Source organism: Echinops telfairi, unplaced genomic scaffold (genome assembly GCF_000313985.2).
Source record: "Echinops telfairi isolate 266 unplaced genomic scaffold, ASM31398v2 ScPeMD7_5868;HRSCAF=6743_1, whole genome shotgun sequence".
Lineage (NCBI taxonomy): Eukaryota > Metazoa > Chordata > Mammalia > Afrosoricida > Tenrecidae > Echinops > Echinops telfairi.
In genome coordinates, this window is record NW_022109768.1 from 7026562 (window position 1) to 7051411 (window position 24850).

The following is a 24850-nucleotide window of genomic DNA, read 5'->3' on the forward strand; positions in this document are numbered from 1 at the left end:
ACACATGTTGGTGTGCTGCTTCCATGTGGGCTTTGTTGCTTCTGGGCTAGATGGCTGCTTGTTTACTTTCAAGCCTTTAAGTCCCCAGACGCTATAGGTCTTGATAGCGGGGCACCATCAGCCTTCTTCACTACACTTACTTATTCACACCAGATGTATCTTTTGAACCTCAGCTTTGAGACTCTGTTCCCACTACCTTAGCTCAAAGCTGTTTAAAATGTTGTTGTTGGTAGGTGCCTGGGTACAACAGAATGCCCGTTCCTCTCCCGGAATGAAAGAATGCCTGTTTCTACCATCTTCACGATTGTTTTATTTGAGCCCATTGTTACACTCACTGTATTGGTCATCTCCGGGAGATGAAGTCTAGCCAAAGTATATGAGATGAAGTCTCTCCATCCTTGTCTTCAAGGAACATTCTGGCTGTATCTGTCAGGACCTTTTGTTTGTTCTTCTGCCTTCCATGGTACTTTCAGTATTGTTTACTAACACCACAATTCAAATGGATCACAACAAACTATGGATAACATTGAGAAGTTCCAGAACACTTCATTGTGCACATTTAGAACCTGTACATGGAATAAGAGACACTTGTACAAAAGCAATAACAATACTACATGGTTTAAAATCAGGAAATATGTGTATCCTATTGCCATATTTGTTCAGTTTGTTTGGTAAGCAAAAATCCGAGAAGCTGGATTATATGAAGTAGAACGTGGCATCAGATTTGCAGATGCCACAACCTCGCATGCTGAAAAGCCAGCAGGACATGAAGCACTTACGGATGATGATTTACAGCTACAGCCTCCAGTATGGATTGCAACGCACTGTAAAGAAAACAAAATCCTCACAGCTGGAGAAAACATTGGAGAAAAGATTGAAGTTGTCCAGGGTTTCATTTGGCTTGGATCCACAATCAATGCTCATGGAAACAGCAGTGAAGGAATCAAAAGACATGGCATTGGGCAAATCTGCTGCAGAGGACAAGACTTTAAAAACCTTGCTTCCAAGTAAATACGGGGCTGATCTTATTGGTCCCCTCTTAGAAAAGCTGGTGGGGTCTCTGTTGACTAGTGATGGTAATACTCTTAACTGTGCAGGGCCTTTTGAAACTTGGTTCTTATCCTGTATCTCCACCCTAGTTCTGTTACACAGGTTGTCTTCATAGGATCTTTTTTATCTAACCACCTTTGGATGAAAGGTTCTCTTTGATGGCCTTTGTTCAAGCTGTATCTTTTGTTTATAAGTCTTTTCCATTTTTCTCCAGCATGCTCCTGTGTAACATTAAAGTTTCTTTTTAAGTTATTGGTTCATTTTGATTGATATTTAAATTAAGTGCCTGCTTTGTTCAAGTTACTGTGTTTGGTCAGTACTTTTGATAGACACAAATATCTGCCTTCCTGGAACTTACAAAATAGATCCTTATTGAAACATTAATGAAATAAATCCTCAATCCTCCCAGGCACATTAATTAGTACTTTGGTGATCCATACCTATATCTTTGGTGTATCTATACCTATATCTACCTACCTACCTATCCCTCTACTTTAATTCACCAATTTGTGTAATGGAAAACCCATGGGCTTTAAAATCAATAGTTTTAGATTCAATATGTCCTTTGTCCTACAGTGCCATAAAAAATGTCTAGGACAAATAGTATAATTTATTGCTAACTACCAAGCTCTGGTACACGCAACAAATGTTTAGTGATTTTTTTTTACTAGATTTTTTGGGAAATTTTTCTATCAGATTTTTCTAAAGTGTAGGCTACTCAGGTTGTGCACTTCTGATATCCAACACTATCATTAGTTTTTAACGTTTTTGTTGTTGCTGATACCTTTTGTTAGAGTTTAACTATGCTAGGTTTTATTTTCCTATAATTTTACTTGTTTCCTAGGGAAAGAATGCTAAGTGAATGGAAACTAACAGCAGCTAAGAATATCCTGGGCTCATTTCTTGAATAGTTAATTTGTTTGTGAAATTATATTTTTTTAAAATAAAATTACTTAAATAATACTTTGTATCAACTAAAGGTGGGTATCTAGATGGCCCTTAAAGGCAGAGAACTATAATTTCACATCATTGTATAAAATATATGATAGTCTAGTGTCTCAGCATGATAAAAATACCCATGTCTGGCTTCATAAACATTTCTCCTTTAGGGAATGTTTTCTGTGCCGTGACCCACACAATTGAACTTTTTGTCTCCCCTTCTTTTCATTAAGACAGCATGGAGATAGCTCTCATGCACTTGATTTATAGTTGCTACTTGGTAAACAGAGGTTTTAGTTAATATTCTATCTATCTGCATGAAGGCACGATAGATTTTAGTTTGTGAGATAAAGCATCCTCTTATATCGTATGATACTTGCTCATACCTGAGTGTTATTTCAACAAGATTTATGCAGAAAGTGAAACCCTTCTAGAACTTCAGCACTTTTATCTTCTACCTGACAGTGCATTGAAAATGTTTACTGCTCTTTAGGGCTTACCATTTATTTAAGTCATAGCTAATGTTTGGCATGAATTTTTAATCTAAAAATATAAGAATGGAAAATAGTTAGGCATGGGAGCTAGAAAACCACCTAGTATCAAATTTAATATCAAAATATGAAATGCAGAAATTTTCTAGGATTGAAACTTTTCACTGCAGAAGAATTTATTACTGACTTCTGCTAAGGTCATCAAGATTTATCAGGTACTGTCACAGGAAAGTGGGTAAGATGGAGAACTGGAAATTTTTCTAATATGATTGCCTTGTGACAGTTCTTTTTATCCCAGCTTTCTTTTATTGATGTTGAGCCTACCTGCGCTAGAATGACATTAAAACCAGCAAAATAACAAGTAGGCATGTATCTGACTAATTTGCTACTAAGTGTCAGCACATTTAGGTTGTAGAATAATTGGGATACTTACTGATTTCAGTAATAAATATTCTCCTGGCAACTATTCTACTTTTAAGAAAACAACATCCAGAGTACAATCTCCTGTAGTGAAGCAATTATGAACTTAATTGTTTCAGTGAAATTAATATCAATGTGCCTTTTTTTACTTTACTGGTTTATTCTTTTCTTTGGATATTGCCAGCTTTTCAAAAAAATTTTTTTTCCGGCTGCTTTTTTTTACAACCTCACTTCTTTCTGATCTGACCATCTTTCGTTCCTGGAGCAGGGAAATAATGGCTATGTGATGGCTACCAGTCATTTTCTGGAGGGCCTTATCTTTTTTCTGCCCACAAGATAGATTTAGCACCAAGTTGGGACAGAAAGCCAAGGTCTGAGTATTTGTGTGGCATGCGGAAAAGATAGGGTGTTCCCTTAGTATTAGGACTATGACTTATAGTCATGCAGAATGAGCACCGCACAATTAGAGACGTGCCATTTGTACCAATTGTGTTATGAAATTGTCCACTTGGGTTGTTCAGTCTACTAGCTGTGTGATAGAGTCCAAAGGAACACAGTGCCATACCAGTTGAAGTGTTCAGACGCTAACAACCGAAGGGTTGACACTTTGAACCTGAGAGGCTTGGGAGAAAGACCTGACCATCTGTTTCTATGAAGACGACAGCTCAGTCAGCCTTCAGGGTAGGTCTTCCATGTCCTTTGGAGTCACTCTGCGTTGGAATAGACTTGATGACACCCAACAGCAACAGAGAGCCCTGCTCCCTCTCTATTAAGTCAGCTTAAAGGTATACTCATGCAGATCCTTAAAGATAAAGATGAAATTGTTAAAAGTAGAAATAAAATCAAACAACTTATACTAAGAAAAGGTCTGTTAGTAATTTTAACCTCAGGCTTAGGAAGTTAAGTTAGAAAATTCAACTTTGTTACCATCTACAACTTTGTCTGTATCCCTATGAAATTTTACAAATAGAGATTTCTAAGGTCTCAGAATAAGTGATTGCTCATCTTATCCATACTTGTATTTGGTTAACAATTTGCCTCTGAATACTTGAAGTCTTTTAACTTAGGGGCATACGATGTATGATAACCACAAAAATTTACATATGATGTGTGTAGGTGATTAATGGCCTTATTAGAAGAGTAAGAGCTACTGTGCAAAATTCGACAATTTATTATTCGCTTTTCCCTAGGAGGGGCATTGTGGGAAGAAGTGGGCAGTACCTCTTAAACAAAAGTAAAATCTCTAAGTAAATGATCAAAAAATTTTTTTTTAACATTTTATTAGGGGCTCATACAACTGTTATCCCAATCCATACACACATCAATTGTGTAAAGCACATTTGTACATCGTTTCTTTTTTTTTTTTTTAAGTGGGGAGAAAATGTTTTGATAATGATGTACAAATGCACTTTACACAATTGATGTGTGTATGGATTACGATAACAGTTGTATGAGCCCCTAATAAAATGTTAAAAAAAAAAAGAGCAGAAGGAAAAAAATTGTGGGAAAATCCCACGATCTTTGCTTTATAACCATCTTATTGGCATAGAATTCGCTTTCATAACTCAATAGTTCGATCATCTTAAAAAGCTTTGTGCAATCATCCCCACCGTCAATGTCAGAACCTTTTCTTGTTTCTTGTCCTCTTGGTCATTAGCCCGCTATCTTTTAATTCGACGTTTCCAGAACTTGTTTGGAAGCCCCGCAGGACAGGCTAGCCTTTATACGTGTGGACCTGATCCCACGGGGGGCGGGTGCCGGTGGTTCTGTTAGCGAGGCCCCTATTGGTGGAGAGCGTCTTCAACCAGCCAGTCATCTTTGAGATGAGAACGAGCGGATTCCAAGCAGGCCTTGCGGACTATGGACACCGAGGCTGCACGAAGACCACCACGGACCTGTGGAGAAGACAAGACCTCTGGAGCCAGAGACGCTACATGGAGACCCCTGCCAGCACTGAGAAAATTACAACGCCACTGGATCCACAAGACTTCCCACCCACCGGCCTGTGATCTTCCTGCATTTGGCATCGCTGCATGTGTTTCGTGAGTCTGTGAGTCCTGTGTGATTGTTGCAATGAAGTCTCCAGCCAGCAGTGAAAGCAGAGAGTTGGAGGGCGGCTGTGTCAGATGAGGACGCTGGCGAGCTGAGAAGTGTCTCACTTACGCTTCTTAGGAATCAGCTGCGGGCTGACTCGGATTCTGGCCCCATGCCAGGGGTGAAGGGTGGCAGCTGACTGGCGTCATCCAGGGCCCAGGTGCTTCCCATCTGCAGGCTTAGCTGTTCTGCGGCAGTCATTGGAAGCCGGTGGTGTAGAAGATGCACTCCGGAGCGAGTGTGACCTTGGGTACGTTGTGACCTTGGGTAAGTTGCCTTCCTCTGTGCTTCGGGTGAGGACACTTGAACCCACTTCAGCGGGATAATAGAAAGATTCCGGGGAGTGATCTATGTAAAGCGTGCAGAGCGCTCCGGGACCGCCATGACTTCAGCAGCAGCTCTGCACAGAGAGAGCGAGTAAAGTAATCTCACAAATTTATATAATCTCGGGCATACAGGCCATGGTAAGCATGGTAACAGGAAGGGGTGGTACACTAGATAATACACCTAAAAGTAGGGAGATGAGCTAGGGGTATACACGTAATAGGAAGGGGAGGCACTAGGGGCATACATGTGACAGGAAGGCACAAGTGTAACAAGAAGGGTGGGCTCTAGAATCAAGATGGCAGCCTAACCTTGGCCATCTGTCTGAGTTGGCTTGATGTTAGGCATCTTTTTTTGTACATCGTTTCTCAAAACGTTTTCTCTCCATTTAAACCCCCAACATTAGGTCCTCATTTTTCCCTTCCCTCCCCGCTCCCCCCTCCCGCATGAGCCCTTGATAGTTTATAAATGGGTATTTTGTCATTTCTTGCCCTGTCCGACATCTCCCTTCATCCACTTTTCGGTTGTCTGTCCCCCAGGGAGGAGGTCACACACAGTTCTATGTAATCGGTTCCCTCTTTCCTACCCATTCTCCCTCTACCCTCCCTGTTTTGCCACTCAGACCACTGGTCCTATAGGGCTCATCCGTCCTGGATTCCCTGTATTTTCAGTTCCTATCTGTACCAGTGTACCTCCTCTGGTCTAGCCAGACTTGCAAGATCGAAAATGATCAAAATTTAAAGGAAGCGGATAATCAAAACCTACACCTACTGCCTGCTAGTAGTGTTTTAAAATAAGAAAGCATGCCCCTTGTTTTTTTCTCTTTGTGGGGGAGGCGATAACCCCAATCCACTACCATGGAGCAATTCTAACTCAAAGCAATCCTATAAGGTAATATAGAACTGATCCATAGGATTTCCAAGACTGTGAAACTTTATGGAAACAGACTGCCTTATTTTTCTCCTATGAGACAGCTGATGGATTTGAACCATGAACCTTCATGTTAGTTGCCCATCACTTAACCTACTGTGCCACCAGGGCCCCTCTGTTTTTATTATTTTATTGTTTGTTGTACTTTATTGAAACTATGTATTGTTGTAGGGAGTGGAATTAAGGGAACAGAACATTAACTTTTCAAATCCTGGTCAATTACTGTGTAATTAACTTTAAACCTGCATGTCATTATCCTCATTTGAATGTGATTCTTTTTCTCCAAAGAATATGCCTACTCTTCTGTCCAGAAATTGAACACTAATGTTTTGTCTAATGGGAGGCATAGCTCTTTGACTATCAGCAGTCTCCATGAGGCCTTTGTGGAAGCCTGGGAGGGCAGTGGTTAAGCACTTGACTGCTGCTGACTACAAGGTCAGTGGTTTGAACCTGTCAGCCACTCCCTGAAAGAGCAATGTGACAGTCTACTGTGATTCAGATTTACGTCCTTGGCAACCCAGAGTCCAGTTCTGCTTTGTCCTGTAGGGTCACTCTGCGTCAGAATTGACTTTGAAGGCAGTGGGTTTGGCTTTGTAGCCTGTATGACCTAGAGCAGTGGCATACACACCTGGAACAGTGACATAGAGATCCTTCTTTAGATTATTTAGTAATTGGTGATCATCTACATGATACTGCTTAATGACATTGTAAAAGTTAAGCTGAGATATAAAATTCTATGTTTCAACTACCTCCTAAATATCCTTTTTGTTTTGGTAGAACATTTATATTAGAAGATAGATAAACATAGTTAGAGTAAGTGAAATTTATCTTAAAATGGTTTCCACTTTGTGGAGAAATTCTCAATTCTTGATGAATCGCTGTTTCTGTTTCATCAGACTGTCGGGGCGCCCCCCCCCCACCTTTTTTGTGTATGGTAGTTGTTAGTGACAGAGTATGAAAATAAGTATTGGAGTTTTATTTCCTCCAAATTTTAGTTATAATATGACAGATAATTGGTTTTAGTTTTTTGATAATTTACGAATGATTTTCTAACTTCTCCAGCTTCCTTATTGTGAAAGAAAAATAATTGAGCGTGCTTTAATAACCATCAGATTTGACTTCACCATTGTGCTTAAGAAGAATCTTTTGTTACCTAATTTAGTGATAATTTTATCATAGCAGCTTAATATCTCTTATAATTTTAATTGCTATCAAGAAGGATGACATCATTTAATTTGACTCAAAATGCAGAAGGATGGATGAATGACAAATTAATAATTTACTATCTTTGCATAATACTAAAGCACAGAATATTAGAAGGATTGATGGCAGAAAAGGTTAACAAATTTTAGCAGCTTTCATTAGCTTTACATCATCATATGTTTGTGGTGCTGACTGAAATAGGCTTTGTAGGCGATCTCAGTCTAGGGAACTAATTACTTGTGCCGATTGCAGCACTGATGAATAGACCCTCATTGTATCATTCCCCTGAAGACGAGGAGCAGCCTGTGATTCACGACTGCATCCTGGCTGATATTTGATAATAATTTTAACAGATAAATGTAGTAGGCAGAATGATGAAGTGCCTATCCAAGCGCCACGACTATCAAAGCCATGCACATAGCCATCTGTGGGCCGCCTCTCCCTCTCCAACAATCACCCAAGGAGAATTTTATGTTATTAATTGAGCGCAGACGACTGTTGTCTTTTGCCTGTATGAAAATCCTGGGTAATTTTCACTATTTGTACATGGTATCTTAGTACTGGTATTGATTTAAAATTCAGGCAGGAAAATGATGGAGAAAAGTAGAGTAAAAGAGCTTTTAATTTTTTTCTTGAGGACTGAAATTCTTGCATTATTTTATTTTCTATTTTGATTGTATTCCGTCTTCTCATACATGATGAACAAAGGAAACCTTGATGTTCTTGTTTTCTCTCTAGGACTCTCAGAAAACAGCATTGGGTTCCACTTGCGTTTAACATACATGCTTTGAACCACACATTGTTTGTTTATGCTTTTACTAGCTGAGAGCATTTTGAAAAATTAATAAAAGTACTTATTTATAAATGTATTTTGAATCTTAAATATGCCACCTTTGAACCATCAAAATAAAGATAACTTGGGCATTTGGGGACCGGCAAAATTACTAATTTGTTAGAGCTGACAGGGACATAGTTTTATTAGCTCATGAAATACAAGATTTTATTTTATATTAGTCATTCCTATAGAAGTTTGTTGTGAATGAAATGTTTACTTCATTACTGAGATTTAAGGATTTTCATTTTATACATACTTAATGAATAAAAGTATTCAGAGATTTTTTTTCTTTCTATAAGTGAAAAAAAATCTTCATGTTAGTATTTCTCATATAAAATATTTTAAAAATATGCTAGATGATGATTACCTAACAGAAGAGAGCGTTGGCATTTGTATATTACCATCTAAAAGATTTGCATAATTGGGGAAAATATAGTAGAACTTAAACTGAGTGAGCCCTTTAAAAAAAAAATACGCTTCCAAAAGTATGCTTTCGATATAGCAATTATTGCACATCATATAGCATGTAGTTTTTAATTAAATATAAAAACAGACTACATAAAACAGAAATCCAATCTGATTTGCTTGAAAATAGATTGCTATTTCACTCTACAGGAATGGTTTATTTAAAAACAGTAAATGGAGAAGAAATGCATTTTCTTGTGTTGTTCTAAGCCTCAGGGGCTAAATGTAATGAATATTTTAAGAGATTATTTTAATTAAATTCCTACACATCTAAACAGAGTAATATTTTATTATCACATACATAACCATGTAACCGAGATATTCATTAAAGTTAACACTTTCTGGACCAAGAATTCCGGGTATGATTTACTGACCTTGTGCAAAAAGGCACAAATTAGGAAGAAAAATGAAGGGGGACAGACTTTGATTAATATAGGTAATGCAATACCATATTTATAATAGCCTTTTCCCTATTCTGGTTTATAAATGCAGCCACAGAGAAAGGTGCCCTGCTGAGGCTGAAATGAGGCTGGAATCAGAGCACATGCCACTAGAGTGTGGGGAAACTGATCACACTGTCAGCAATTCATTTCAAAATGATGTATTTAGTGCTCATTTCACCTTCCAAGAAAAAGGGAAAGGAGTTCCTTAGACTCGAAGGTGATATTGTTATTTTCAAGGACATACCTAAGTTAAAGATTGCAAGAACGGGGAGTGTTAGGTGGAGAGAGAAGTAAGAGGGAGGTGGGGGGGCGGGAGACAAGGCTGAGCAAACAAGGAGAGCTTTATGCAGAAAATCAGGGCTACCACGCTGTTTTATAATTGCTAACATATGTGGCTTCTCTGTTTCATTGTAGTCGTCCTCGTGAGTTCTGGCGCCTTGACTACTGGGAAGATGACTTGCGGCGCCGGCGACGATTTGTGCGTAACCCTCTAGGATCGACACATCCTGAAGCGACACTCAAAACAGCCGTGGAGCATGGTCAGTGTATAAACCACCCCTTGCCAATAGCAGCAGGTACAGTACTTGGTAATGAAGAACATAACTTCATCATTACAAGGCACTGTGAAAAGGCCCATCCCCATATTTCATAGTTAGTCACCCCAGAAAGAGGAGTTAAAATTTTTATAGTTAGTGTAGGGTCCTATAAACCTATGGTGTCACATATATTTATTTATTTATTATGTTACATATGCAAAACTTGCTTAACTGTACAGACCCTTTGTTTCAAAGTAGGAGGAAGAAAAATATTTCTCCTTTTAAGTGACAGATTCAGCTTTGAGAAAATGATTTTAGCAAGACTGTCTTAAATCCACAAATACCAGAAAGACAGCATTTACAAACCAAATAGGTTCTCAGGCTCTGTTATGCAGATATGATTTTTCCCCACCGTGGTATTTCAGCGTGAGGGTATGAAGTGGGAGAGACGGTAATAAATGCCCACGTGCCCAGACAGTTTCTGAGCCTTGATTTGTAGATGGTTGTGATAGATGGCTCTCAGAAAAAGAGAATAGATGTTATTTTCATATGTGCCTGTTCTGCATCATCTTGTTATCAGAGCTCAAGAAAGCATTTTCCCTTTTTTGATATAATGCACACCACACTTGGGGTAGAAGTCTGATAAGCACATTGGAAAAACTGAATAGTTTTGATTAGTCCTTTGGTTTTGATACTCTGCTTTCTTCCATCTGAAGACTTTAATTTATTGTTTTATGATTTTTTTTGAAAGCCAACTAAGATACACTGATTAAGCAGGGAAGAAAACGCCCTCTCAATTTCAAAGTTGTGTGGGTTTTACACAGTATGAATTGGTTATTTTTCAATAAGGTACGAAATAGTTTTAATTTCCCTTTTTTCCCCTGGGTTTTAGCTTAATATGCCATAGTTTGTAGTTAAGTTATAGCATAAAGTGTAAAAAAATAAATGTTAAACATATTTAATAAGGATATTAAGAATTTAGATTAAAATCTTAATATTAGGTTTGGCCTCAGTCAGGCAGTTTAACCTCTTGCACTCAGACTTAAAGAGCCATTTCTGGGAGAAAATGTCCACAATATGTCATCAGATATAACACCAAATGTGACATCAGTCCTTTAAAATAAATGACCATACAGAGAACAGTCAATAACAAAGTGATCTAAAAGCAATAATAGTCCCTGGGCCCTGCATCTTCAGCTACAGGAGGTGGAGAAGGAGAAATAAGATGTAGAATTAATTAAGCTACTTGTACTTTTAGCATTATATTCGCGTTATGTGATGCTTCTATACCAAAGATTTCGGTTTTATTTTTTTTTCCTTCACTTCTGCTTTTGTTTAATGATCCTTTGAAAAAGACAGTCTTTCTGCAATTTTATCCTTGTAAGAATAGAAATTACCATATACACCCAGAAATGTAAATGTAATCATTAAATTTTATTTTCTAAGTTATCATTTAACATTGAATTTGTGGTTGTGAGGCAATAAAAATATTTTCATAAACATTTTTCCTTTTGCATCTGGAAAGGGTCTGTTGGTTTTCTCACGTCTCACATAGGCAAACTATTAATCCTTTATGTGGGAGTGATCACAAAATCTGTAGTGTAAATGTAATGTCGAACTTAATAAAATATACATTTATCAAAAATAGATAATTTAATCATTTGTGGGAACTATAGGATTCTTCTTAATGAGCAGATTACAGTATTATTGCTGACCTTACCTTTTAAATTATTGTCAGATTTTAAAGGCAAACTGTCTGCAATTATATTAATTAAAATGATGTTAATTACAATTACTGTTATTTAAGTTTTAAAATCCTATATAGAAGCAGAGTTCATTCTAATTAGTCTAAATAGTAATTGAAGGGTTAATATAAGATTAATTAGTTACCTATGCGTATTATGCATTTTAAATAGAGGAATTGTATCAAAGTTAAGCATTTCATGTGGTTCCATCAAATTTAGTAATGGTCTATACAAATATTTCTTTGATTAGTATTTAAAAAGTTTTTCAAAGGTTAAAAACAATTATATCTATGTATATATATTAAAATATGTAGATCATGCTTCAGTAGTCTTCCTAATAAGGAGATATATCATCTTTAATGTAAAATTTATGAAAAAAGGGTACATGCTTTATGAATCATACATTGTATATGTTTTATTTGATAAAACAAGGAAATATTAGGTCATTTCAGAGCTAACACATAGATTGTACTATGGTATTTGATGTTGGCATAATTTATGGTAATATATTCTCTAAGCAAAGACCTTAAATGTTTTAATAAATGAATTCTAATTAGCAGTAAATTTCTAAATAGCTATAAGTACATTTTAGAACATTAAGAAGGGTAATCACGACAAACTTACTTAGAATCGTGTGCACAACAAAAGAGTTAATAGGGTAAAAACAGTATTTGAAATTAAGAATTCACCATAGATATTACACTTCATTATTGAATTCAGATATTTAAAATAGATATTACTGAGGGGAATGTGCCAGTTATATTGTTTTTTGACTTCATCTCACTTGTATTTATTATTGACTTATGTAAGGAGACAAGGCCTTTTAAAAATGCAGACTTTTGGACTATTGTAAACTATCTTATTATAATAAAAAGAAGACATCCAAATAGAAGTTCAGCTGGAGATTAGTTATGTATTTAACAGTAGTAAGAGCCATCTTTTTTATAGATTGATTTGATTTGAAGGAAAGCCTCTGGTGTAAAGGTGGCAGAGTAAATACCTGAAGAGTGATGTTCTCTGTTCAGGCGATCAATACCAGCCCCATGACTCTACTTCTGGCTACCTTCTAGTTAAAAACAAATTTTTAATTCTGACAATTTAATTGCCCTTCCCAAGTTCACATTAACTTGCTTGGGGAAAAGAGCTTTAGGTAATTTTTCAAAAAGAGACCCTCCAAAGTGGTTATTTATAAAAGTCGTGTTGTAAAGGGAGATTTCTTTAACTTTGCAGAACAGAGTCATATTTTAACCTTTAAATTAGTACTTCTCTCTTATGCTTAATTATTATTCTGAATGGAAATTAGCAGCAGCAAACCAAGGATGGTTATTTCCTTCTTGAAGACATTTCTTTCTATATTATAATTTTTTTAATTATTGAAAATCAGTTTTAATGATTCCTTCCATTCTCCTAATGCACGGAACCCAGTGAGGGCCCTGTTAGATCTCTAGGGAACATTCTTATTTTCGGAAAAGGAAACTGGCCTAGAGTCTGTGCATAATTTACTGTGTATGTGGGACGGAAGCCCAGGCCAGCTGACTCACATATCATTGTCTACGTTGTCTTCTAAGGTTTGTCGTTAAGTATAATGGTAATTTTCTATTTAAATGAAAGCCACATAAGAAGTGGTTGAAGTGGTAGAAAGACTCAGTTCAATTCAAGAACTAAAAGTAGTTCTTGGTACTAGTAGTAGGATTCTATTGAATGCAAGACAATTTATTTTGTGTAGAATGTGTATGTTTCTGTTAAATTCTCTTCCTATAGAAATACAAGAATATATAGAAGTATAGGAAAAGGATTGGTATAGATTTAAGAGGATCTTATAAGCTCATGTAACAACACAAATAACTCCTCTGGTTTTCTAGGGATGGCAGGCCATGTAAAGATCCTAAATTGTGCCATTTGCTCCTAACCTCTGTAATTCCAGGTGGTAGTGTTTGAGTAATCCATATATACTAGGCTGCCACCTGAAACTCTGGGAAGCCTATGACCAACAGAGGACGGACGGCCTTGTGTTCTCTTCGCTGTCCTTTGTAGTTTTAGTTTTACCCACCTTTCTGGAGCATGTTTTCTTGCCTTGGAACCCAGTGGAATAGCATAGACGGTATAAAGGTGGGTTCAGTGGACCAGGACAAGAGTTGATACTATTAAGGGTGTCAACAAGAGTTGAGTATTAAATGTTCTTTTGTACATGTATTAGTATGCTACCCATATTTCTTTTATGGACATTTGAGGGGGACTTTGTTATTTTTCTAGTAACCTTTAAAATACAAATTTACTTTGTATTGAGCCCCTGGTATCAGCTCCTCTTTTTGCCCCACCACACCCTTGTGACCTCTTGATAAATGATAAATGATTATTATTTTCATATCTTACACCAACTGCTGTCTCCCTTCCCCCACGGTTTCTGTTCGTCCCCCTGGAGGGCGGGTGTCTGGTTATGTGTTGATCCTTGCAATTGGTTCCCCCTTCTTCCCCTCCGCTCCTCACCTTCTCCCTACCCTCCTGTTGTCACTACTCCCATTCCTGTTCCTGGATTCTGGGTGCCATGAGCTCTTATCTCTTTATCTGTACCTGTGCACATCCTCTTGTCTAGCCTACAGTGAAAGGCAGAACTGGGGTCATGATAGTGGGGAATGAGGAAGTCTCAAGGAACCAGAGCAATATTGTGTGTTTCATTGATGCTTTACTGCACCCGGGTTGATCCCTTCCTTGTGACCATTCTGTGAGGGGATGTCCCATTGTCTACAGATGGGTTTTGGGTCTCTGCTCCGACCCCCTCGTTCTCAACAATATGTTTTTTGTTTGTTGTTTGTTTGTTTTGGGTCTTCTGACACTTGTTACCCGGTCCTGTCGACACCTCATGATCACACAGGAAGGTGTGCTTCTTCCATGTGGGCTTGTTCCTTCTCTGCTAGATGGCCGCTTGTTAAACTTCAAACTTTTAAGACCCCAGATGCTATATCTTTTGATAGCCAGGCATCATCTGCTTTCTTCACTACATTTGCTTATGCACCCATTTTGTCTTCAGAAATCTTGCCGAGAGGGTGAACATCACAGATTGCCAGGTTGTTAAAACAAGATGTTACTGTGTAGGGCTGAAGCAGTCCACCACTTCCTCAATGCATTGCCATATAGACATATGTACATAGGCCAGTACCTCTACTTTTATGAGTTAATGTATTTACGTATGCACACACCTATGCTTATACCTCTACCCATAGCTTTGCTTTCTAGATCATCCCTGTTTCCTTTTACCTTACTCCTGCCCCACCGTCACGCTCACTCTTCTTCCACCTCTTATAATTCCTCTCAGCTAGATTGCTGTTGGTCCAACACCCACAGGATCTCTCCATCCTCCTTGTTGTTGATTTTAGTTCCCTAGTTGTTTCCATGTCTATGGCGTTGTTTGCTCACCACTACCCCCCCCCATCCTAATTCTTAATTTATGAACTTCTTTCCTTTTAGCATGGACTATTAATGATTCTAGTTCACTGGCTCAATGAATAATAGGAAGGGAATGTGTATTGTCGGTAGAACAAGTTTTCTGTGATTTTTTCTTTTTGAATTTCACTTACCTAGCTTGTGTTAGATAGGTACATCACCTGATGCCCATAGGTACCTCTAAACCAGAGGCAAAGAGCTTCAACTGCACATTTTGAAAACTGGCCTCTTTTTGAGCCTCTCATTGTCCTTAGTCTCAGTGAATTAATGGCATCTTTCATGGCAAGCGTTTTTTGATGAGTTTCTACAATTCATGTAACAGTTGCAGCTTAATTATTAACTTTGAATGAATAGTAAACCGGAAAATGGGTAGCAATTTTGAGATTGTTTAAAAATAATATGAAAAATGTAAATAGTTACCGTTTTTAGTAACTGTTTTATTGGTCAGAAGCTATCTGAATTGAGCTTTAAAATCAAACCAAAGTATATTCTGACTCCATCCAAATAAACTTTTAGACTATTGCAGAATTTACTCACAAAAGATATCAAAAGAGCTGACAATTTGTTTCAAGATGAAAGTTAAAACCTTTTCCCCCCAGTATGTATAAACTAGATAATTATCTCTTATTTTATGCTTGGGACAATTTTGTTCTAATTTTGAGGAGGGGGAAAAAGTTCTTTAGCAGAAAGCTATTAGACCACTGAGAATTGAACCCCAGAGCATGTGGTGTGTATTAGAGTACTGTTGGTAATTTTACTGCTGCTAACTTAAAATCCTCAAGGGGGAGTTAATTACAGGAAAACCATTCTAAATATCAGTAAGCTGCATATTTTCCATGACAAGAGGTTTTTCTGTTGAAGTTGAACCATTCCAGAATCTGAGCTTGTAAAAATAAGTAAATAAATAAATTAAAGTGAGTGTTTGTATGTGCAGTGCACGTAAAGTACTTGCACATTTTTTCATAAAACTTTATTTAATGTAAAAGTTATTGTATTTTAATGAGTCAGTATAATGAGACTATATTTAAAATTTTTCAAATTCAAGTTAGGCAGACTTTACCTTAAAATTATAGTTAGGTAGTTTTGTAAAGGAATGTGAATATTTGCTGAGGTATTTTAAATCGTTGCATATTGCCACTGGGCATACTCTTTTTTGTAAATGTTTGTGGATTAAAGGTCTTTTTCTTTTCTAAATGAGCTCTCCTGGTACTTCGGGACATGTATGGCAATAATCAGAGAAAGCGAACTGCAAGGTGGTGAAGTTAGTTGTTTTTGACGCTTTTTGGCATATGCTTATCAAATATAGGCTTGGAATTGAATTTAGGCTTTTTATTCTTTGTGTTTATTATGATTCTGATTTAACTTCTTAAAATTCACTGTGGGAAATATAATTAGCAAAGTAATGAGCAAATCTATGCACACATACATAGAATGGCTATTTTTTATTTTTGCCTCTTGCGGATAGCTAAGGGCTAGTATGTTCATAGCATAGCGGCTGTTCTCAGGATAGTGGTGAAGAACCATTTTCTCACAATATACTCCCTGTGTTTACATGCTGACTCCCTTTCTCACTAGTGGAATTACCTTGGCCACACTATGTAACCTCTCTGAGCATGTCTACTCTTAGGAAATTTAGGCATTAGTAAAGTGTTTATGAAAAATTAAATGACTTCAAATAAGTGTGTATTTTGATCACTCCCTGATGCCTGGTGAGTGCTATGTGATATTAGACCTTCTTACCCCTATTATTAGCTCTATTATTATTATTCTTTGAAGAAGAAATTTAAATTCAGTGAATCGAGACAGTGTAACATTGATTTCTGCACTCAAATCTAACTGGCAATTGATCATTTATTGTAATTTATAGGCACAATTGGAAGATGATACTTTCATTTGTGTTTCTCAACAAGCAATTGATGCTTCTTAAAGTTGATAGCTAATTGTGGAAAGGGCGTTGTTTGGGCCCAGGGCCATGATGGGATTTCAGAATAAGGCAATATAAATACTTGGAATATAAACAATGTTAAAAAAATTATACAGCTATTTAAAAAAATAGTGGTTAATTCATGTTGTGAGTTTTTTTTGAGAAAAAAAAGGATTTCCATTATGTACTCTAAAATCATCTTTTTCAAATATGTATTGAGATTTTACATGTGTACAGCACTATATTGTATGCAGAAATTAAAAAGATTTTACTTGTTCATGTAAAAAATTGTCCTAAGCTAAGGAGTCCAAATGGCATAGCGGTTAAGACACCTGACTGCTAACTGAAAGGTCATCAGTTCTAACCCATCCGCTGCTCTCTGGGAGAAAGATTTAGCATTCTGCTACCATAGAGATTTGCAGCTATGGAGACCCTATGGCACTGACCTACTCTGTCCTGTAGGTGCACTGTGGGTTGGAATTGACTAGATGATGATGATTTTGGCTTAGGGTATATTAAATTGAATATAGTAAGCTTTATTGTCTGGCTTTTTTGTTTAACAGAAAATGCGCTGTTCGAGTAGTGTTTACAAATGGCATACATGGTGAATTCACACTAAATGCTGTAAAAATACATTTTTACCTTTAACATTGTCCATCTATTTAATCCAAAGAATCTTTGCTTTGCCAAGTTAGCCAGCTAACACTTGTGCCATCTGTTTAACTATTTCGGATAGACTCTGGAGTTAAATGTTAGTTGTATTACTGCACATTTACTGCTTTCTCTTTTCTGGGGTTTGGGCCTTCTGGTTAGGCAGAAACAAAAAGCCTCACGCCCAATTTCCACAGCAATTGCTGCCGCCCCAGGGAATCAGGTGCTTTACCTCTGAAGTATTCTAACTGCAAAGAAAATCCTAAACTTTCCTTTTTAAATGTAAATTTAAGATACATGTGCACACACCTACAATCCAGAAATTCATGTCCGTGTTTGTGTGTTCTTGAGATGCAGCTCAAATCCTGTCACCCTGCAGGGACGTAAGCCTTGGAAGTCAGAATTTTGAAGTTCATTGTTTTCTTCTTCCATCTGCCCATCCGCTCCCTTCTCTGGACTCCTTGTGGGCTCTGGGTGCTCCAGAAAGCATCTCCCCAGAGTCTGTGTGCTTTTTCTTTCTCCCTTGTGTCTGGTGCTCTCTGCCTTGTCACAGTCTGGTGCTGCTGTTCTCCCAGGCTACTCCCTTGCAGGCGCCTCTTACCCAGGTCTTTCTGTTATGTTTGCCCCCAGGGTGCCTTAGCCCTTTAGTTTAAACACTTGGAGGAGGTACTGTTTGAGCCTTCAGTTTTCCTCAGTGCCTTACTCTTGGATATTTGTACAAGGGCCAAGGGGGGTGGAAGGGACAGAGATGAGGGAGGGTCGTATACAAGAAGGAGGGGAGGATGGTGGAGAGAGGAACACAGCGGCTTCTGAGAGCTGCTGTAGCTTTTATGCGAGTCATACGCTGACGCCTTTAGTATCTGGGTTTACCTGCTCCTTGGCTGTGAATCTGCCTCTCCTTTGACTCAGCGTGCCTCTGATTCTCCTCCCTATCCACAGTATTTGTCAGGGTAATATTACCTGCAGAAATGAATCCGTTACCCGTATTTTTCAATGTGCAATGGGTATTCTTTCAAAAACTAGATTTTGATTTCTTCTACGACCTAATTTCAAAAAAAAAAAAAAGTGCCGCTTTTGAAGCCCCTGCCTACCTTAACTATAAGTAAATAAATGGTTCAGTGTGTGGTGAAGGGGTCAGGTTTAATGGGATTAGGGTGCTTGTTCAGGGTAACATTAAACTAGGCTTGGGGAATCAAGTTTGTCAGAACTGCATGTGTGCCATCCCAGTCACTTTCCCCACCATGGGTGAGTCTCCGTGCATAAATGATTGATCACCTTTACCACCTACCCTGCCTTCTGCCCCCTGCCCTCCGCCAAAGTGCTCTGCCCAGCGCTGATGGACAGCTTTGTTTCCTTTTCATTTCAGCCGCGGATGAAGATATCCTCGCTAAAGGAAAACAGTCCATCAAGAGTCAGGCTCTGGGAAATCAGAACTCAGAAAACGAGATCGTCCTGGAAGCCGACGACGATACTCTGTCATCCGTGGATGAGAAAGATTTAGAGAATCTTACTGGTAAACTCCCTGCTGCTGCCGATTTCTCAGTTAGCCCTGGCCCAATAAGCATCTAATTACTTCCTTTTTCAGCTGAGACCACTAGCACTCCAAGCCTTACACTTTAATGACATTAATTAAAGGTCGCTTTTGTTCTCCCAAACATCCCCCCACCTTCAACATCCCCCCACCCCACCTTCAACACGGGTTCAATCTTTTTTACTCTCACTTTATTTACTTATTTTTATTATTTTTTATGATTAATTTCCACTGGGAGGAGGGTATTTAAGAGCAGCAGCAGCAAGACTTAATTGCTTACACATCCCATGGGTTACCCATTCACTATAAAGTGGGATCACTATAGACCTGGAGATTCTGCCAGTTGTTAACTAAAGCTTGGAAGCAGATGAACTATTTGCTTTGTTAGATGTCTTCGTGAACCTGCAGCTTGTACATTTCCCTTTCACACACACACAAAAAGGCAATTCTGAGAATGCTATGGCTCTTCACTGAATTCACTTATTTTATTTGATGTAGGAATTTTGATTTGCACTTGGCATATTTTCTGTTTTACTTCCCTTATGGGAAAAATTCTCTTGTTTAGCCTGAAATTTCATTCATTCTATTACATGGCTCCTTTTCTTTCTTTCCTTTTCTCTCTTTTTTTTCTTCTTTCCATTAATGTTTATAGTTCTGTCCCTCAAGGAGGAAACTCTGAAAGATTCCACAGTGATTTCTCCTGGTGAAAAATTATATAATATTCCACAGGAATAATTCTCATGTAAGAGGAAAGCATTACACATCATTCATTTGACTATATACCTGTAACTTGTGATACCATGCGAAAATGGTGACTTCTCTGTAAAGTAAAATATAATTGTAGGATATCGTGAAGGGATTGGGGGTGATAGTGAAGGGTCAGGTGGCTATTGCTCTTCTTTTTCTTCCCATCCCTTTATTTCCGCTTCCTCTAGTTTGCTTTGACTCTTGTGACTAGTAATGCATTCATACAGTAATGGAGGTGAAAGGGGAGTTTAATTATATAATCTTGACAATGGCAATAGGATTAAGAAGTAATACACACTAATAAAGTGGTGTGGGTTAGAAATGAAGTTGAAATTGTCAGGGGTCTCCTGTAGGACCTAGGCTGCCCTAGCTCATGCAGCTGTCTGCTTACCCTGTAATTGAATGTCTGAAAGTGATTGAAAAAATGTTATTTCTTCTCAGGATTACATGCTAATGTACAGAGGGCAAAGGGAGACAGCAAAAGAACACATAGCTGCTTATTTCATCCATTTATAGGGATGAGCTTTGGGAAATCACGGCTGTTCTGCAGCTATCTGCTGCCCATCTGCAAACACAATGTATTTGTACATTGGGAATAGAGGGCAAAACCTGCTCTGATCTCCGCAGAGCATCCTTTCTATTGTCCTACTGGCACACATTAAGATGGATGTGAGATTAAGGACCATCACCCTTCCAGCAATCGATGGAAATGTCAATTCATCTGAATTTTGAAACATGTTTTCACCCATTGATTACCTGAATAGGTGCCATTTGTTTATAGGCACTATATTAATTAATTCATAACTGTGAGTGCTAATCTTCTCTTTTGCCATTTTCTTCCTCAATAGGAGTCGTACCAAAAAAAAAAAAAGAACAAAACACAAGATTGGCAGGGGGTTTTCAATTCTTACTCTGTCTTTATATTAACACATGTTATCAAGTTATTCTTTTCATCCTTATTTTAGATTGAGATCTAATATACCTTATGCTGATTTATCTTTAGTCTATTGTTTTCAGTAGCACTCTGATTTGTCTCTTTGATAAGCCCTGTGGAGATTTGATTATTCCAATAAAAATTCATTCAGTTGGAAATCCACCCTCCAGCTGTTTACTCCCAGAGTCCCTGAACTACACTAATATTAGATTTGTAAGCATTGAACAATATTTAACAGTAGAAAAGAAGGCCAAGAAAAGAAGTATTTTTACCGGCCTTTCATGAGATAAAGTTATTATAGAAGTGTTTTGGCATCAGCCTGGCAACAAATCTCTGTATTGGAGAATAGGGTTTAATATTTCCCACATCACCAATAAGCGAGTGATCTTTATGCAGTCATGCCTCGGCCAAACTCTAAGCTAACCTTTGGCCTTGGGAGCCTATTGAGGCTTCCTGCTCCTGGAGGTTGTTGCACTTTGTTTGATAGCCTGAGGCATGTATTTTAAGTGGAATGTGGAAGGACTGATTTAGGCTGAGCCCCCATCTTATCCAGAGACTAAGACCAAAGCTTTGCAGACGCTGCAAAATCATTGAATCCTAGTTTACTCTGGTCATTAAATCTAGTATGCGCACCCTGACTCTGCAGTCTGGGTTAGGTAGGTAAGTGTAGAAGGAGTTGGCAAGGTGGAGTTGAGTGGGAACAACAACCGAGAGAATCTCTAGCTGACTGTGTTTGGTTTGGGAGAAATGTCATTCCAGCTTAGGACTTGTCCTTTTCTTTCTTTTTTCTTTCTCTTTTTGACGTGTCCTTTCCTTTTGGCAGGCCCTGTTAGCTTGAGCACACCGGCTCAGCTTGTGGCCCCCTCTGCTGTAGCAAAGGGCACTCTTTCTATCACCTCCTCTGAACTCTATTTTGAGGTAGATGAAGAGGACCCTAACTTCAAGAAAATCGACCCTAAGGTGAGGAAATGGGGCGGGTGTTTTATTTTAAGTTTCTCTCTTAAGGTGGCATGATGGGCTGCTGTTGAGGGAGATTAGTCTTGGCAAAATTTGGCAGTTTGAATTTCTTGCTGAATGCCTTCTGCTTACAGATGCAAAGTAACTTAAAAACAGTACCTTAAGCTGATGATTCCTAATCAGATAGATTATTGAAATTATTATTATAGATTCAAAAACAATTTCTACTTAATTTCATTGATCATTAGCTCATTTGAAGGGGACAGAAAAACCTCAGGGGAACATCATTTATAAATATATTTTGCCTCAAAGGGTCTATGGTGAATTAAGCTACAAAATTCATTGAGATTGAGAGTAGAATTATTTTGCTTAGCCTTTATGTTTCGGGGATGTAATACCAATATATCACTCTCTTGGCTTTGTCTCCATGACTTACTACGCTGTCATGCGTGCACACGTGCATGTTTTGTGTGTGTGAGATGCCTCTGTTTCCCATTACCTGCAGTGGGTTTTACAAGGCTCTGTATAATTTCCTATTCTGAAATGAAAATGTAATTTCCCCTTTAAAATGTATTTCTGATTACCTTTCAGACCTTGGCAACTTATTTTTTTCTAAGAAATGTCTGTGGCTACCATAAAGCCAAAATTAGGTTTAGTTCAACAAAGTGTATAGTCAGCTTTATTCACAAAGGAAACAGTCTTTGTAAAAATGAGCAAAGGAAGAAACCTGTAGAAAGACAAGTGATTTGAAAAAAAATCAGAATAATGTCTTTTATAGACTGATAGCTAACACACATCCTCTGCCCCCCGCCCCCCCCTCCCCCACCACACACTGGATTGCTGGAAGGTTCTTTGATTTTGTAATTGTATGTGAGTTATTAAATTTTGTGAAAGTATTTCAAAGTCACTTTTGATAAGAAGTGATGTAATTTTATTTAAAACATAGGGAACAGATATGTTGTATGCTTGCTTCCAGCATTTTGCTTCAACATTTTTGCCTTCATTAAGGTAGGATTTGACCAGCTAAGTGACAGGGAGGCTATGGTAGGACTATTGTTTTGAGATTAATAATTATTCTAATCCACTATAGAAGAAACTTCATACTGGCTCTGAATTTACATACATCAGCTAGTAAATGTTTCCACTTTGCTCCATGGGTGCCTGACAAGGTATTTTAGTTTTTCAATGAAAGGAAGGTTTCCATTATTATATAAACTGTCATTTCATGTAGTTTGTGAATTTGAGAGGCTGAGATAATGAAGAATTATTCTACTATGCTTTTAGGTATACATGGCTTAAAATCTAAAATCTGATTTAAAGATGTGAATTGTTCTCAAAATGAGAACCTCTGTCAGTCTTGAGATTAGGCTCTTTGAAGTTATTTGTTCCTTTGGGTGAAGTTATAACTTTTATGTGCAGCATCATTAAATTAGAGTTTTCCCCCTGTTGCTTGTGAAATAGTCTTCAAGCCTAATAAAAGAAAGCTGTGTGGGACCATTACAACTTGCCTACCATTCCAGAAATCACCACACCTAATTAGCATTTTAAAAATCCAGCCAATTATTAGAATAATTTTTATTTTACACAGACCATAGTCGTTTATGTGTTTTGTAAATGAGTAAGTTTGTGTTGCTGTAGTTTTTCCTTTCCCTTTGTGTTCTTACCTGCTCATTTGCAGGACAATATCAGCTATTTTCCTGCATTAAATAAGAAAAGAGAATATTGAATTTGGAGATTTTATTTTTCTTTTCAGCATTGTGAAGACTTAAAAACTTTTTTCTGGAACAGTAGCTGGGAGATTTGTGTCTAATGTTATAAATACTATTGTGAGTTGAAATCATTTTAAAGTATTCTTTTTATCTTTTTAACTGAATACTCCATTCTTACATCATCTTCTTTGTAATGTAAGCATCTACTTACTGATTGCTTTGAAAATGCTGTTAAAAATCAAGACGTTCTCCCCAGAGAGTGAATGTGTTTTTTTTACTTGGAAAAAACTCTCATATTTGTCTGAACCACTTAGTATAATGGTGAGTTTATTCTACACCTACAGGAAGAAAGCTGGAAAATAGATACATGTAATATATATAGGCCGAAAGAGGGGAGATGGCTCAGGACTGATAAGGTCAAAGTTTACATAGAACCACAAAACTTCTCTTACCAGGGGGTGTTAGTTGTCTCGCAGTCTAAGCCTGTTTTGTCTAGTGAAATAGGGTTGGTTCAGAGCAAGGAGCTCCCTTGTTTTCCATCCATCCCTGCTAGCCCCCAGCTCCTCTCTCATGTGCCCCCTCCCCCATTCAAACTTTTCCCTCAGATCTTTAAGATTGCTTTTCAGGACAGTTTTTCCTATTCCTCTCATTAATTGGATTTTCTCCGTAAGTTAAGTAGCTGGGCTAATTTCAGAGGAGAACTTTGGAGCATTGAAGAGTAGGTAAGCTCATAGTAGTATTCTGTACCTGTGCCTCTGTAAGAGCATGCTTATTGGCCTCAACGGTTGCCTTCCATGTGAAGGACATAAAATAGTTCATTTGGGATGTTCTTAATGTTACTAATTGTTTAACTTGCTTCTAACCAGCTATTTTCCTGCATTAAAAAGAAACTTTTGTTAAAGATTTGCATTGGATTGTCACCTCTGTAAATCTGAAGAGGGAGAGGAAAGCACTTTGACTATTTGTAAATTCTTGAAAGAGCAATTTCTCTTTGGTCATCAAAATGATACATTTTTTTTTTAGAAATGTACATAAGCTGTTTCAGAGAAATTCTTGAAATTAATTCTTGATTATAGCTATGGGATTTAAAGGTGAACGGTTTTAAAACTGGAGTAGTTTAAAACTCCACCATCATCATAATCATCCGGAATACCATTTCTTTTGTCGGTGTGGTTGTCTTTAAGTTTCTATTGCTAAAAACCGCAGTAGCACAAGTGGTTTAAAAAATAGCAGCTATTCAAAAGAAGATCCATACATATTTTCTTTGCTTGATCAGACTCACATTGAATTTTTAAGACTTGTGACATAACACAAATCCCTTAATGTTTAATGCAAAATAATTGTTATTTTCTATTTCAAAAGCTGGGTTATTTGTCATTTCTTTCATACTATTTTCTTTTTGTGCGTGTGGAATATTCCTTTAAAATCCAAAAAGCAAATACGTTATAGTTGGATAAAATTATTATTTTCTCTTTTCTAGG

At 37.6% G+C, this 24850-nt stretch overlaps 1 protein-coding gene across 1 annotated transcript in view; it reads left to right on the forward strand.

Annotated features, from left to right (window-relative positions):
* The window catches only part of LRBA (LPS responsive beige-like anchor protein), a 752417-nt gene that overhangs the window by 422427 nt on the left and 305140 nt on the right, over positions 1-24850 (forward strand). The window contains exons 36-38 of the mRNA XM_045295806.1: positions 9609-9733; positions 18858-19004; positions 21527-21663. Coding sequence (XP_045151741.1) covers positions 9609-9733; positions 18858-19004; positions 21527-21663 — 409 coding nt within the window. The remainder of the gene's footprint in view (positions 1-9608; positions 9734-18857; positions 19005-21526; positions 21664-24850) is intronic.